Source organism: Hypanus sabinus, chromosome 11 (genome assembly GCF_030144855.1).
Source record: "Hypanus sabinus isolate sHypSab1 chromosome 11, sHypSab1.hap1, whole genome shotgun sequence".
Lineage (NCBI taxonomy): Eukaryota > Metazoa > Chordata > Chondrichthyes > Myliobatiformes > Dasyatidae > Hypanus > Hypanus sabinus.
The window spans coordinates 3186285-3199097 of record NC_082716.1 but is presented as its reverse complement, the minus strand read 5'-3'; the positions used below and the strand labels follow the sequence as shown (position 1 = coordinate 3199097).

At 47.8% G+C, this 12813-nt stretch overlaps 1 protein-coding gene across 4 annotated transcripts in view; it reads left to right on the top strand.

Moving 5' to 3' along the window:
• The window catches only part of LOC132401658 (choline transporter-like protein 5), a 201084-nt gene that overhangs the window by 130723 nt on the left and 57548 nt on the right, over window positions 1–12813 (top strand). For all 4 annotated transcript variants that reach the window (XM_059983694.1, XM_059983696.1, XM_059983697.1 and 1 more), the window contains one exon: window positions 4499–4582. In XM_059983694.1, the coding sequence (XP_059839677.1) occupies window positions 4499–4582 (84 nt within the window). The remainder of the gene's footprint in view (window positions 1–4498; window positions 4583–12813) is intronic.

The window sequence follows — 12813 nt, the reverse complement described above, 5'->3', positions numbered from 1 at the left end:
AGAACTCTTTACTGTTATTTCCAGAGTGGAATTTGAAGGTGGATTTGGGGACAGAAAGCTTATGTCAGAAACTGCAGGAGGAGAATGTTTGGAAGTCTATGGTTGAAAAGCAGGAAATTTCTGTTCTCTTGTGAGAACAGATCTTTGTGGAGACTAGTGCCAGGTTTAAAAAGCAACCAGGACATATTATTAGGGCATTGGGAACTTATCAACGGCCAAGAAAAAGAAGTGAGGTCAAAGTGGAGTGGCAATAGTGGGGTAGAATTAGAGTGGGGGACTAAGGTTTTGGCTTTAGAGGCTGTGCTGAGAGAAACAGAGGCTAAGTTGGGGTTTCTGTTAAATTTCTGTCTCTTTCTTAATTATTGAGTAATGAGAATGGATCCCAGGGCAGTGGTATGCTCCTTTTGCAAGATGTGGGCAATCTCGGCTACCTCCAGGGAGAAGTGCAACTCCTAACAGGCTGTGTCAGGGAACTGGAGCAGGAGGTGGATGAACTGCCTCTTATACAGGAGAATGAGGGGGTGATAGGTAGGAGCTACAGGGAGGTGGTCACTCCTAAGTTGCAGGAGGCAGATATCTGGATGACTGTCAAGAGAGGGAAAGGGAAAAAGCACCCAGTGCAGAATTGCCCTGTGGCCACTCCCCTCAATAATACCACTTTGGACACTGCTGAGGGGGGCAACATACCAGGGGAAAGCCACAGTGACCAGGTCTCGCGATGGGGTGGGGGGTGGTGGTTTTGAACCAGGTCATAGTCTCAGCTGAAAGATTAGTTAGTCAGGGCAGATGTGAGAATTACTTTGTCACTCACAGGGTGGTGAACCTTTGGAACATGGTTTGACAGGTGATGAAGAAGGTGTACAGCATGCACCTGATGAGGGGCCTTGGCCGGCAACGTTGATTGTTTACTCTTTTCCTAGATGCTGCCTGGCCTGCTGAGTTCCTCCAGCATTTTGTGGGTGTTGTTTAGATTTCAGGTGACTCTTGGATAAGGTGTAGCACCTGATCAGGGTCATATGAAGCCATGGAAACAGGCGGTGGATGGTTGTCTGAGCGGCTGGTGAACATCACAAGTCCTGGTTATGCGACCAGTGAAGCCAGGCAGAGTCTCGGAAGAGTATTGGTAATGGCTGGGGTCCCCTGTCTAGAAAAAGGCAATGGCAAACAACTACTATAATGGAACATCTATAAATTACAATATGAAATATATATATAAATAAATTCAGTAAGCGGTACAAGACAGTGTGATCAATGAATCAGGATTAGGTTTTTGAAATTTGTTGTTTTGAGGCAACAATACAGTGCAATACATAACAATTAAAGCTATAAATTACAACAAGAAATAAATATTGAAAGCTTAAATTAAAGAAGTAGTGTAAAAGGAAAGCAGGAAAAGTATAGTGAGGTAGTGATCATGGCTCAGAGTTAATTCAGGAATCTGATGGTGGAGGGGAAGAAGCTGAAACATGAAGTGTGTGTCTTCAGACTCCTGTACCTCCTCAATGGTAGAAATGAGAAGAGAGCATGTCTTGGGTGATGAGTGGTCTTGCTGAGGCAGCATCTTTTGACAGTGTCCTCGATGCTGGGAAGGGTAGAACCCGCGATTGAGTTGGCTGTTTACAACTATCTGCAAGTTTTTCTGATCCTGTGCACTGCTTCCCTCCTCCTGCAAACCAGACGGAGAACTAGCAGAATTGGATAACAACTGGGAAAAGGGATGTGGGGAGAGTTTGTGGTGGTGGCGCTGACTGCGGGAGAAAGGGAAGGTCTGCGTTTCACAAGCCTCAACATTTCAAAGTGCTTCACAGATGCAGCAATGCTAATGCCGTTTTCTGGTTGTGGCTGCCCTCGACGTTGGAACCCTTGGACTAACCCGGCCTTCCTGCACACTGTTAGCACTTCCCCAGGGGGGCATTAATTCTTTAACAACTAATCAGCTGCGGTTCAAACGCCCTCACAGCAAGAGATCATAGCAGTGCTGCGGTTTGTAGACATTGCCCACATCTGCACTGTGGGTGTCACAGAGTGTAGAGACAGGAGGGGGGGCAGTTATCTGGTTACTGCAAGGTTGCTCTTGGTGGGATCTTACTTAGGACAGATTTGTCGGCATCACATTAATAACCACGGGAGCTGCTCAGAGGGAGGGCAGGTACTGAGGGAAGGTCAGACTGTGGGAGGGATGGTACTGAGGGAGAGTCACACTGTGGGAAGGGTGGTACTGAGGGGGGGTCAGACTGTGGGAGGGATGGTACTGAGGGAGGGTCACACTGTGGGAGGGGTGGTACTGAGGGAAGGTCAGACTGTGGGAGGGGTGGTACTGAGGGAGGGTCACACTGTGGGAGGGGTGGTACTGAGGGAGAGTCACACTGGGAGGGGTGGTACTGAAGGAAGGTCAGACTGTGGGAGGGGTGGTACTGAGGGAGAGTCACATTGTGGGAGAGGTGTTATTGAGGGAGGGTCACACTGTGAGAGACAGACAGACAGACATACTTTATTGATCCCGAGAGGAAATTGGAGAGGAGGTACTAAGGGAGGGTCACACTGTGGGAGGGGTGGTACTGAGGGAGGGTCACACTGTGGGAGGGGTGGTACAGAGGGAGAGTCACACTGTGGGAGGGGTGGTACTGATGGAGAGTCACACTGTGGGAGGGGTGGTACTGAGGGAGAGTCATACCGTGGGAGGGGTGGTACTGAGGGAGAGTCATACCATGGGAGGGGTGGTATTGAGGGAGGGTCACACTGTGGGAGGGGTGATAATGAGGGAGGGTCACACTGTGAGAGACAGACAGACAGACATACTTTATTGATCCCGAGGGGAAATTGGAGAGGAGGTACTGAGGGAGGGTCACACTGGGAGGGGTGGTACTGAGGGAGGGTCACACTGTGGGAGGGGTGGTACTGAGGGAGGGTTACACTGGGAGGGGTGGTACTGAGGGAGGGTCACACTGTGTGAGGGTGGTACAGAGGGAGGGGTGTTAGTGAGGGAGGGTCACACTGTGGGAGGAGTGATACTGAGGGAATGTCACACTGTGGGAGGGGTGGTACTGAGGGAGAGTCACACTGTGGGAGGGGTGGTACTGAGGGAGGGTTACACTGGGAGGGGTGGTACTGAGGGAGGGTCACACTGTGTGAGGGTGGTACAGAGGGAGGGGTGTTAGTGAGGGGGGGTCACACTGTGGGAGGAGTGATACTGAGGGAATGTCACACTGTGGGAGGGGTGGTACTGAGGGAGAGTCACACTGTGGGAGGGGTGGTACTGAGGGAGAGTCACACTGGGAGGGGTGGTACTGAAGGAAGGTCAGACTGTGGGAGGGGTGGTACTGAGGGAGAGTCACACTGTGGGAGGGATGGTACTGAGGGTGGGTCACACATTGGGAGGGGTGGTAATAAGGGAGGGTCACATTGCGGGAGGGGTGATACTGATGGAGGGTCAGACTGTGGGAGGGGTGGTACCGAGGGAGAGTCACACTATGGGAGGGGTGGTACTGAGGGATGGTCACACTGCGGGAGGGGTGATACTGATGGAGGGTCAGACTGTGGGAGGGGTGGTACCGAGGGAGAGTCACACTATGGGAGGGGTGGTACTGAGGGATGGTCACGCTGTGGGAGGGGTGTTACTGAGGGAGGGTCACACTGTGGGAGGGGTGGTACTGAGGGGGGGGGTCACACTGTGGGAGGGGTGGTACTGAGAGAGGGTCACACTGTGGGAGGGGTGGTACTGAGGGAGGGTCACACTATGGGAGGGGTGGTACTGAGGGAGAGTCACACTGGGAAGGGTGGTACTGAGGGAGGGTCACACTGTGGGAGGGGTGGTACTGAGGGAGGGTCACACTATGGGAGGGGTGGTACTGAGGGAGGGTCACACTGTGGGAGGGGTGGTACTGAGGGAGGGTCACACTATGGGAGGGGTGGTACTGAGGGAGGGTCACACTGTGGGAGGGGTGGTACTGAGGGAGGGTCACACTATGGGAGGGGTGGTACTGAGGGAGGGTCACACTGTGGGAGGGGTGGTACTGAGGGAGGGTCACACTGTGGGAGGGGTGGTACTGAGGGAGGGTCACACTATGGGAGGGGTGGTACTGAGGGAGAGTCACACTGGGAAGGGTGGTACTGAGGGAGAGTCACACTGGGAAGGGTGGTACTGAGGGAGGGTCACACTGTGGGTGGGGTGATACTGAAGGAGGGATGTTGCGCTATGGGAGGTGCAGGTTACTGACAGAAATTCGAAGTTCAAAGTACATAAACTCTGAGCTGTGAACTTCGGTTGGTGACTTGACCCCCCCACAGTTACCCACGGTGCAGCATGATAAAGGAGAATCAGGGGTCTGTTCACTGCTGCTGTCTGGACTGTGATCTCGCTTCAGCCATTTCTAATGCTGTGCTTTCTACACGGAGACATTATTAACTCACACCTCTCACCCTGAACTGATCGTGCTACCTGCCTAACGTTTAACCTGGTATCGAGTGAGAAATATAACCCACCTTCCGTCCTTTACAGGGGAATAAATTACGTGCTTGACGCTCGGGAGGTTGGGATGAAGATATTTGAGGACTACACCAACTCTTGGTTCTGGATTTTGATGTGAGTACTGGCCAGAGAGGACAAAGCATTGTTGTGTCTCCGGATTAAACCAGGCTCTGTGCTCCGGATTCAGCAGCAAGAATCCCAGGTCAAATTTCAGCTTCCACTCCAGGGAGGCCAGAATAATTCCAGTCTTCCCGGGGTGGGGCACACTATGGAGAGGTGGTACTGAGAGTCACAATGTGGGAAGGGTGGTACTGAGGGAGAGTCACACTGTGGGAGGGGTGGTACTGAGGGAGAGTCACAATGTGGGGGGTGCTGAAGGAGGGTCACACTGTGGGAGGGGTGGTACTGAGGGAGGGTCACACTGTGGGAGGGGTGGTACTGAGGGAGAGTCACAATGTGGGGGGGTACTGAAGGAGGGTCACACTGTGGGAGGGGTGGTACTGAGGGAGAGTCACAATGTGGGGGGGTACTGAGGGAGGGTCACACTGTGGGAGGGGTGTTACTGAGGGAGGATCACACTGTGGGAGGGGTGGTGCTGAAGGAGGGTCACGCTGTGGGAGGGGTGGTACTGAGGGAGAGTCACAATGTGGGGGGGTACTGAGGGAGGGTCACACTGTGGGAGGGGTGGTACTGAGGGAGGGTCACACTGTGGGAGGGGTGGTACTGAGGGAGAGTCACAATGTGGGGGGGTACTGAAGGAGGGTCACACTGTGGGAGGGGTGTTACTGAGGGAGGATCACACTGTGGGAGGGGTGGTGCTGAAGGAGGGTCACACTGTGGGGACGATACTGAGGGAGAGTCACAATGTGGGAGGGGTGGTACTGAGGGAGAGTCACAATGTGGGGGGGGTACTGAGGGAGGGTCACACTGTGGGAGGGGTGTTACTGAGGGAGGATCACACTGTGGGAGGGGTGGTGCTGAAGGAGGGTCACACTGTGGGGACGATACTGAGGGAGAGTCACACTGTGGGAGGGATGGTACTGAGGGAGGGTCACTGGGAGGGGTGGTACTGAGGGAGGGTCACACTGTGGGAGGGGTGGTACTGAGGGAGAGTCACAATGTGGGGGGGTACTGAGGGAGGGTCACACTGTGGGAGGGGTGTTACTGAGGGAGGATCACACTGTGGGAGGGGTAGTGCTGAAGGAGGGTCACACTGTGGGGACGATACTGAGGGAGAGTCACACTGTGGGAGGGATGGTACTGAGGGAGGGTCACTGGGAGGGGTGGTACTGTGGAAGGGTCACACTGTGAGCGGGTGGTACAGAGGGAGAGTCACACTGTGGGAGGGATAGAGATGGTGCACACATTGTCTATGGACACAACAGGGGACTTCTGTGAACAGTGGCCAGAAAGCACCAGGAAGAAGGGTGGGTCGGTATATGGAAGTGCGACTTTGTGGCTGTTACGGAGACTTGTCTGTCACAATGCCAGGAATATATTCTGGGTTAAAGGACAGGGAGGAAGGTGGAAGAGGTGGGGAGTGAGGGAGAATATCACTACTGCAGAAAGGGAGGATGTCATGGAGTGATTATCTACTGAGTCAGTGCAGATGGAAGTTGGAAACAGGAATCACTCTGTTGGGAGTATCTGCAGAATCCCCCAATAGCCACAGAGACACTGAGGAACAGAACAGGAGGCAGATTTTGGAAAACTGCAGGGTGGTTGTCATGGGGATCTTTAACTTCCCTAATATTGATTGGCACCTCCCCAATACAAAAAGTTTAGATGGGATGGAATTTGCTAGCCTAGGTGTGTCCAGGAAAGATTCCTGATACAATATGTAGACAGGGTGACTAAAGGAGTGGCCATACTGGATCTGGAACAAGGCAATGAACTGGGTCAGGTGTCAGATCTCTTGGTGGGGAACTTTGGAGGCAGTGACCATAATTCCCTGATCATTACTAGGAGCAGACAGTATGGGAAAGTATTTAATTGGTGGAGTGAGAATTATGGTGCTATTAGAAACTTGGGAGAATAAACTGGGAATATACACCTGGGAAATGCACAATGGAAACGTGGAAGTTGTGACTGGGAAAGGATGGTAGGGTGGAGGAACCATGGTTGATAAGAGATGTGTGACATCTCGTCAAGATGCTCAGGAAGCTCAATGGTCTGAGGGTGGATAAATCTCCTGGACCTGATGGAATGCACCCTTGGGTTCTGAAGGAAGTAGCTGGAGAGATTGCAGAGGCGTTAACGATGATCTTTCAAGAATCGACAGATTCTGGCATTGTACCGAATGACTGGAAAATTGCAAATGTTACTCCACTATTTAAGAAGGGTGGGAGGCAGCAGAAAGGAAACTGTAGACCTGTTAGCCTGATATCAGTGGTTGGGAAGTTGTTGGAATAGATTGTTAGGGATGAGATTATGGAGGCACATTACAAGATAGGCCAAAGCCAGCATCGTTTCCTGAAAGGAAAATCCTGCTGGACAAACCTATTATAATTCTTTGAGGAAATTACAAGCAGAGTAGACAAAGGAGATGCAGTAGACATGGTGAACCTGGATTTTCAGAAGGCCTTTGAGAAGGTGCTGCACGTGAGGCTGCTTAGCAAGATAAGAGCCCATGGAATTACAGGGAAGTTACTAGCATGGGTGGAGCATTGGCTGGTCGGCAGAAAGCAGAGAGTGGGAATAAAGGGATCCTATTCTGGCTGGCTGCTGGTTACCAGTGGAGTTCCACAGGAGTTGGTGTTGGGACCGCTGCTTTTTACGATGTAGGTCAGTGATTTGGACTATGGGATTAATGGATTTGTGGCTAAATTTGCCGATGATACAAACATAGGTGAAGGAGCGGGTAGTGTTGAGGAAACAGAGAACCTGCAGAGAGACTTAGATAGTTTAGAGGAATGGGCAAAGAAGCGGCAAATGAAATACAATGTTGGAAAGTGTATGGTCATGCACTTTGGTGGAAGAAATTCAAAATGCAGGGATGCAAAGGGATTTGGGAGTCCTTTGGCAAAATACCCTAAAGGTTAACTTCCAGGTTGAGTCTGTTGTGAAGAAAGCGAATGCAATATTGGCATTCATTTCTAGAGGTATAGAATATAAGAGCAGGGATGTGATGTTGAGGCTATAAGGCACTCGTGAGACTACACTTGGGAGTATTGTGTGCAGTTTTGGGCTCCCTGTTTTAGAAATGATATACTAACATTGGAGATGGTACAGAGAAGATTCACGAGAATGATTCCGGGAATGAAAGGGTTACTGTGAGGAACATCTGGCAGCTCTTGGGATGTATTAAGACTTACAAAAACTGGATGAACTCAGCAGGTCGGGCAGCATCTGTTGAAAGAAGCAGTCAACGTTTTGGGCCGAGACCCTTTGTCAGGACTGACAAAGGACTTGATGTATTCCCTGGAGTTCAGGAGAATGAGGGGGGTTTCTCATAGAAACATTCCAAATGTTAAAAGGCCTGAACAGATTAGATATGGCAAAGTTATTTCCCGTGATAGGGGATTCTAGGACAAGAGGGCACGACTTCAGGATTGAAGGACGTCCTTTTAGAACTGAGATCCGGAGAAATTACTTTAGTCAGAGGGTGGTAAATCTGTGTAATTTGTTGCAATGAGTGGCTGTAGAGGCCAAGCCATTGGGTGTATTTAAGGCAGAGTTAGATAGGTTCTTGATTAGCCAGGGCATCAAAGGGTATGGGGAGAAGGCAGGGGAGTGGGAATAACTGGAATTGGATCAGCCCATGATTGAATGGCGGAGCAGGCTTGATGGGCTGAATGGCCTACTTCTGCTCCTATATCTTATAGTCTTATAAGAGGAAGAAAGGAGCTTCCCTAACATTTTGGAATGAAGAACAGGAGGATGGCTAGAGCGAGTGATCAGGCATAGTAGAGGAAACACTTGCCTGGAGGTAGGGGAGGTCCTTAAATAAATCCTTTTCCTCAGTCACTCAGTATTCACCAGTGACAGCGACCTCGATGATTGTAAGGACAGTGTGAAACAGACTGGAACATGTTGATGTTAAGAAAGAAATTGTGCTAGAACTTTTGATAAACATTAGAATAGATAAGATGCTGGGGCCAGATGGGATATACTCCAGGTTACTATGGGGAAAAGGGGAGAGATTGTTGCACTTGTGATGATGAAATCTACGTCCTCACTGACCACAGCAATGGAACCAGATGACTGGAGGATGACGTTCAAGAAAGTGAGAACCTTTACAGTGAACGTTATATTTGTGGGAATCATGAGCCATTAAGTCTTACTTCAGTGGTGGGCAAATTATTGGAGAAGATTCTCAGAAAGAGGATTTACAAACATTTGAGGAAGCTTAGTCTCAGAACCTGTGGAGGGCGGGTCATGCCCCTGATTGAATTCTTTGAGGAGGTGACAAAGCTCATTTGTTAGTGAATAACTTACTTACCAACTTCAGCCCATCACATAGCCCATTGAAAGCGTCTCACCAGAGGCCTCTGTCTTAGGCCAATCATTTAAGATACCCCAGGTGTAGCCCATCTTCAAAGATCCACTCCCAGGGATGAATCTGTGGAGCTTCTGTTGGTGTTTCTGTAGCTGAGTTTTTGCAGCATAGGGAATCTAGCCCCATGCCCAAACCTCCTCCTTTCACAGGCTTGGGACTGTCCAGGGTGGAGTTGTTAGTGAATATATTTTTATAATTAAAAAGTACTGAGAGAGTGCAGTACAGTTAGATGAATCTGAGGGGGACAAATATTCTTGCAGGCAGATTTACTAGAGCTATTGGGAGTGGTTTAAGCTAATATGGCAGGGGTTGGAAGCCAGTATGATAGAGCAGCAGATTTACAAGTAGATGATGGATGTAACATGAATGTAAGAAAGGACAAGACAACGATTGGGTACAAATTCAGGCAGGACTAAGACTGAAGTTGTACCACAGAGTCAAAATCCAAAAAGGCGAAGAATGTAGGACTGACGGATTTAGGGAAGATTGAATATAGGACTGCTGGATTTAAATGTGTGAAGCATTCAGAATAAGGTGGGTGAATCAATCAATTGCAGATTCATTGGTATGATATTATGGGTATCACTGAGTTGTGGCTGAAAGAAGGCCATAGTTGGAAGCTTAATATCAAAGAATGTAATTTGTGTCGAGAGGACAGGCAGGAAGGCGTAGGCAGTGGTGTGATAAGAGATCTTTAGAAAGAGGTGACATAGGGTCAGGGAATGTTGAATCTTTGTGGGTGTAATTAAAAAATTGCGAGGGTGAAAAAGACATTATGGGAATCATATATAGGCCTCCAAATAGTAACCAAGATGTGGGGCTGTGATTGCAAAGGGAGCTGGAAAGGACATGTAATAAGGGTAAATGCCACAATTTTAATGGGGACTTCAATATTGCAAGGGGTTTGGGAAAATCAGGTTCTTGGACCGAAACGTTGACTGTACTCTTTTCCATTGATGCCTGGCCTGCTGAGTTCCTCCAGCATTTTGTACGTGTTGCTTGGATTTCCAGCATCTGAAGATGGTCTCTTTGTTGTGATTAGATATTTTGTTGCTTCCCATGATTTGAGCTAAAGAGAGAATATATATGTTAAACAGAGGAGGCCCTAGTATGGACCCTTGAGTCTCTCTGCGTGTCATTTTTGTTCAGTAAGGTATGCAGCTACCAATCAATACAAAATAGACCCTATCCTGTAAATACAATCTTAACCACTTTAGGACTGCGGACTGCACAAAGTTTTCCAGTCTGTCCAGTAATATGCCATGATCAACTGTGTCAGAGGCAGCACTGAGATCCTGTAAAACCAAACCTGAAATTTTACCATCATAATGGTTAAGCGGATGTCATTTAAAACCAGTGCAGTCTAAGTGTTAAGATGGTGTCGAAATCCAGGCTGGAAAACATCCGTATCGTTGCTTAGTGCCAAAAAGCTGTTAAGTTGCTGATAAATAAACTTTTCAATGATTTTACTTAAACATGGTAAGTTTGATATTGGCCTGTAGTTGTTAATTACTGAGGCATCTAGGCTGTTCTTTTCTAAAAGAGGCTTAATAACTGCAGTTTTCAGGGCTTTTGGGAAGCAGCATGATAAGACCATAAGATATAGGAGCAGAAGTAGGCCATTTGACCCATCAAGTCTGCTCTGCCATTCAATCACAGGCTAATCTAATTCTTCCAGTCATCCCCACACCCCTGCCTTCTCCCCATACCCTTTGGTTAGTCAAGAACCTGGCTAATCAAGAACCTATCTATCTTTGCTTTAAATGTACCCAATGGCTTGGCCACCATAGCTGCTCGTGGCAACAAATTCCACAGATTTACCACTCTCTGACTAAAGTAATTTCTCCACATCTCTTTTCTAAATGGATGTCCTTCAATCCTGAAGTCATGCCCTCTTGTCCTAAACTCCCTACCTTGGGAAATAACTTTGAATATCTAATCTGTTCAGGCCTTTTAACATTCAGAATGTTTCTATGAGATCCCCCCTCATTCTCCTGAACTCAAGGGTGTACAGTCCAAGAGCTGCCAGACGTTCCTCATACGGTGACCCTTTCATTCCTGGAATCATTCTCGTGAATTTTCTCTGAACTCTCTCCAATGTCAGTATATCCTTTCTAAAATAAGGAGGCCAAAACTGCACACAATACTCCAAGTGTGGTCTCACAAGTGCCCTGTACAGCCTCAACATCACATCCCTGCTCTTATATTCTATACCTCGAGAAATGAATGCCAACATTGCATTCACCTTCTTCACAACCAAATCAACCTGGAGGTTAACCTTTAGGGTATCCTGCACAAGGATTGCCAAGTCCCTTTGCATCTCTGCATTTTGAAATCTCTCCTCATCTAAATAATAGTCTGCCTGTTTATTTCTTCCACCAAACGCATGACCATACACTTCCCAACATGGTATTTCAATTGCCACTTCTTTGCCCATTTCCCTAAACTATCTAAGTCTCTCTACAGGCTCTCTGTTTCCTCAACAATACCCACTCCTCCACCTATCTTTGTATCAGTGGCAAACTTAGCCACAAATCCAACTCATTGACATACATCGTAAAAAGCAGCGGCCCCAACCCTGACTCCTGTAGAGCTCCACTGGTAACTGGCAGCCGGCCAGAACAGAATCCCTTAATTCTCACTCTCTGTTTTCTGCCGATCAGCCAATGTTCCACCATAATGGAAGAGAAGTGTTGACTATTTCCATAATGTCTGGCATTATGCAACTAAAAACTTTTTTTTAAATGTTGTAGGTAAAATGTAAAGGGGACAGGAGGAGGATTGCAGGTGTAGCACAATTTCTTCGAAAGTTTTATAGTCAATAGGCTTGAATTGTGTCATCTCAACTATATTAGTACTAGGTGAGTGACTTCTGACCTGACTCAGAGGCACTGACAGTATGTCTAGTCTTCAGAATTTTGTCAGTGAGAAAGGAAGGCAAGGTGAGTCTATGGATAGAAGTTCAGGTACTGCTGATATAGGACGGTGTGTGGGCCTCTCAATTACACATTATAAGGCACATGCGTTATTGCCTGTTTTTGTTTCTAGTATCAGAGAAGCAGGACTGTCTCGCACGTCTCAACTCCAAGTTGTAGACGTGAAGATTTTCTTTATACCTGTCTTAATGGACCTGGAGTTTTGTTTTTCAACATCTGCGTTGAACTTTTCAACACTCATTTTTGGAGTCTAACCAGCGAGGTTTTTCTCCATGGTGCTTTTTCCTTCCCAGAAACTACATTTAACTTTGAAGGGGTGATTGCATCAATAACATCTGTAATTTTAGAGTTGAGATGGTCTGCAAGATCATTGACAGAGGTTGGGGAAAAGGTAGGTGTGGGAGAAAAGGTCTGTGTAAAAAGTACCTTGGTGTTTTCAGTGATAGACCATTTTGTGATTACCTCTGTTTGAGCGTTAGTGAATAGAGGCCGTAATTTTGAAGAAAACACAGAAATTATCTGAAAGAACAATATCATTATCACAACCTCAGAGGTTTAAGACATTTGGAAATGAGTAGGTCAAGGGTGTGGCCCTTTCTATGTGTGGGCCCTGTCACATGCTGTGTCAGCCCACAATTGTCTTAGCTGCAGAACAGTTCATTAGCACGACTGGCCTTGGAGTTATCAGCATGAATATTAAAATCACCAATAGTGACTACCCAGTCAAACAAGACAGTAATTCAGCAAAGTCATCAAAAAAGGTTGCACAATAATTTGGTGACCTGTATATAGTTAAAAATAAAGCATGACGGAAGGATTTCAACTGAAGAGCAAGATATTGAAAAGATGCAAATGTTCCCGGTGATATCTGCTGACACTGATAAGAATTTTAAACAGACCGGTTATTCCTC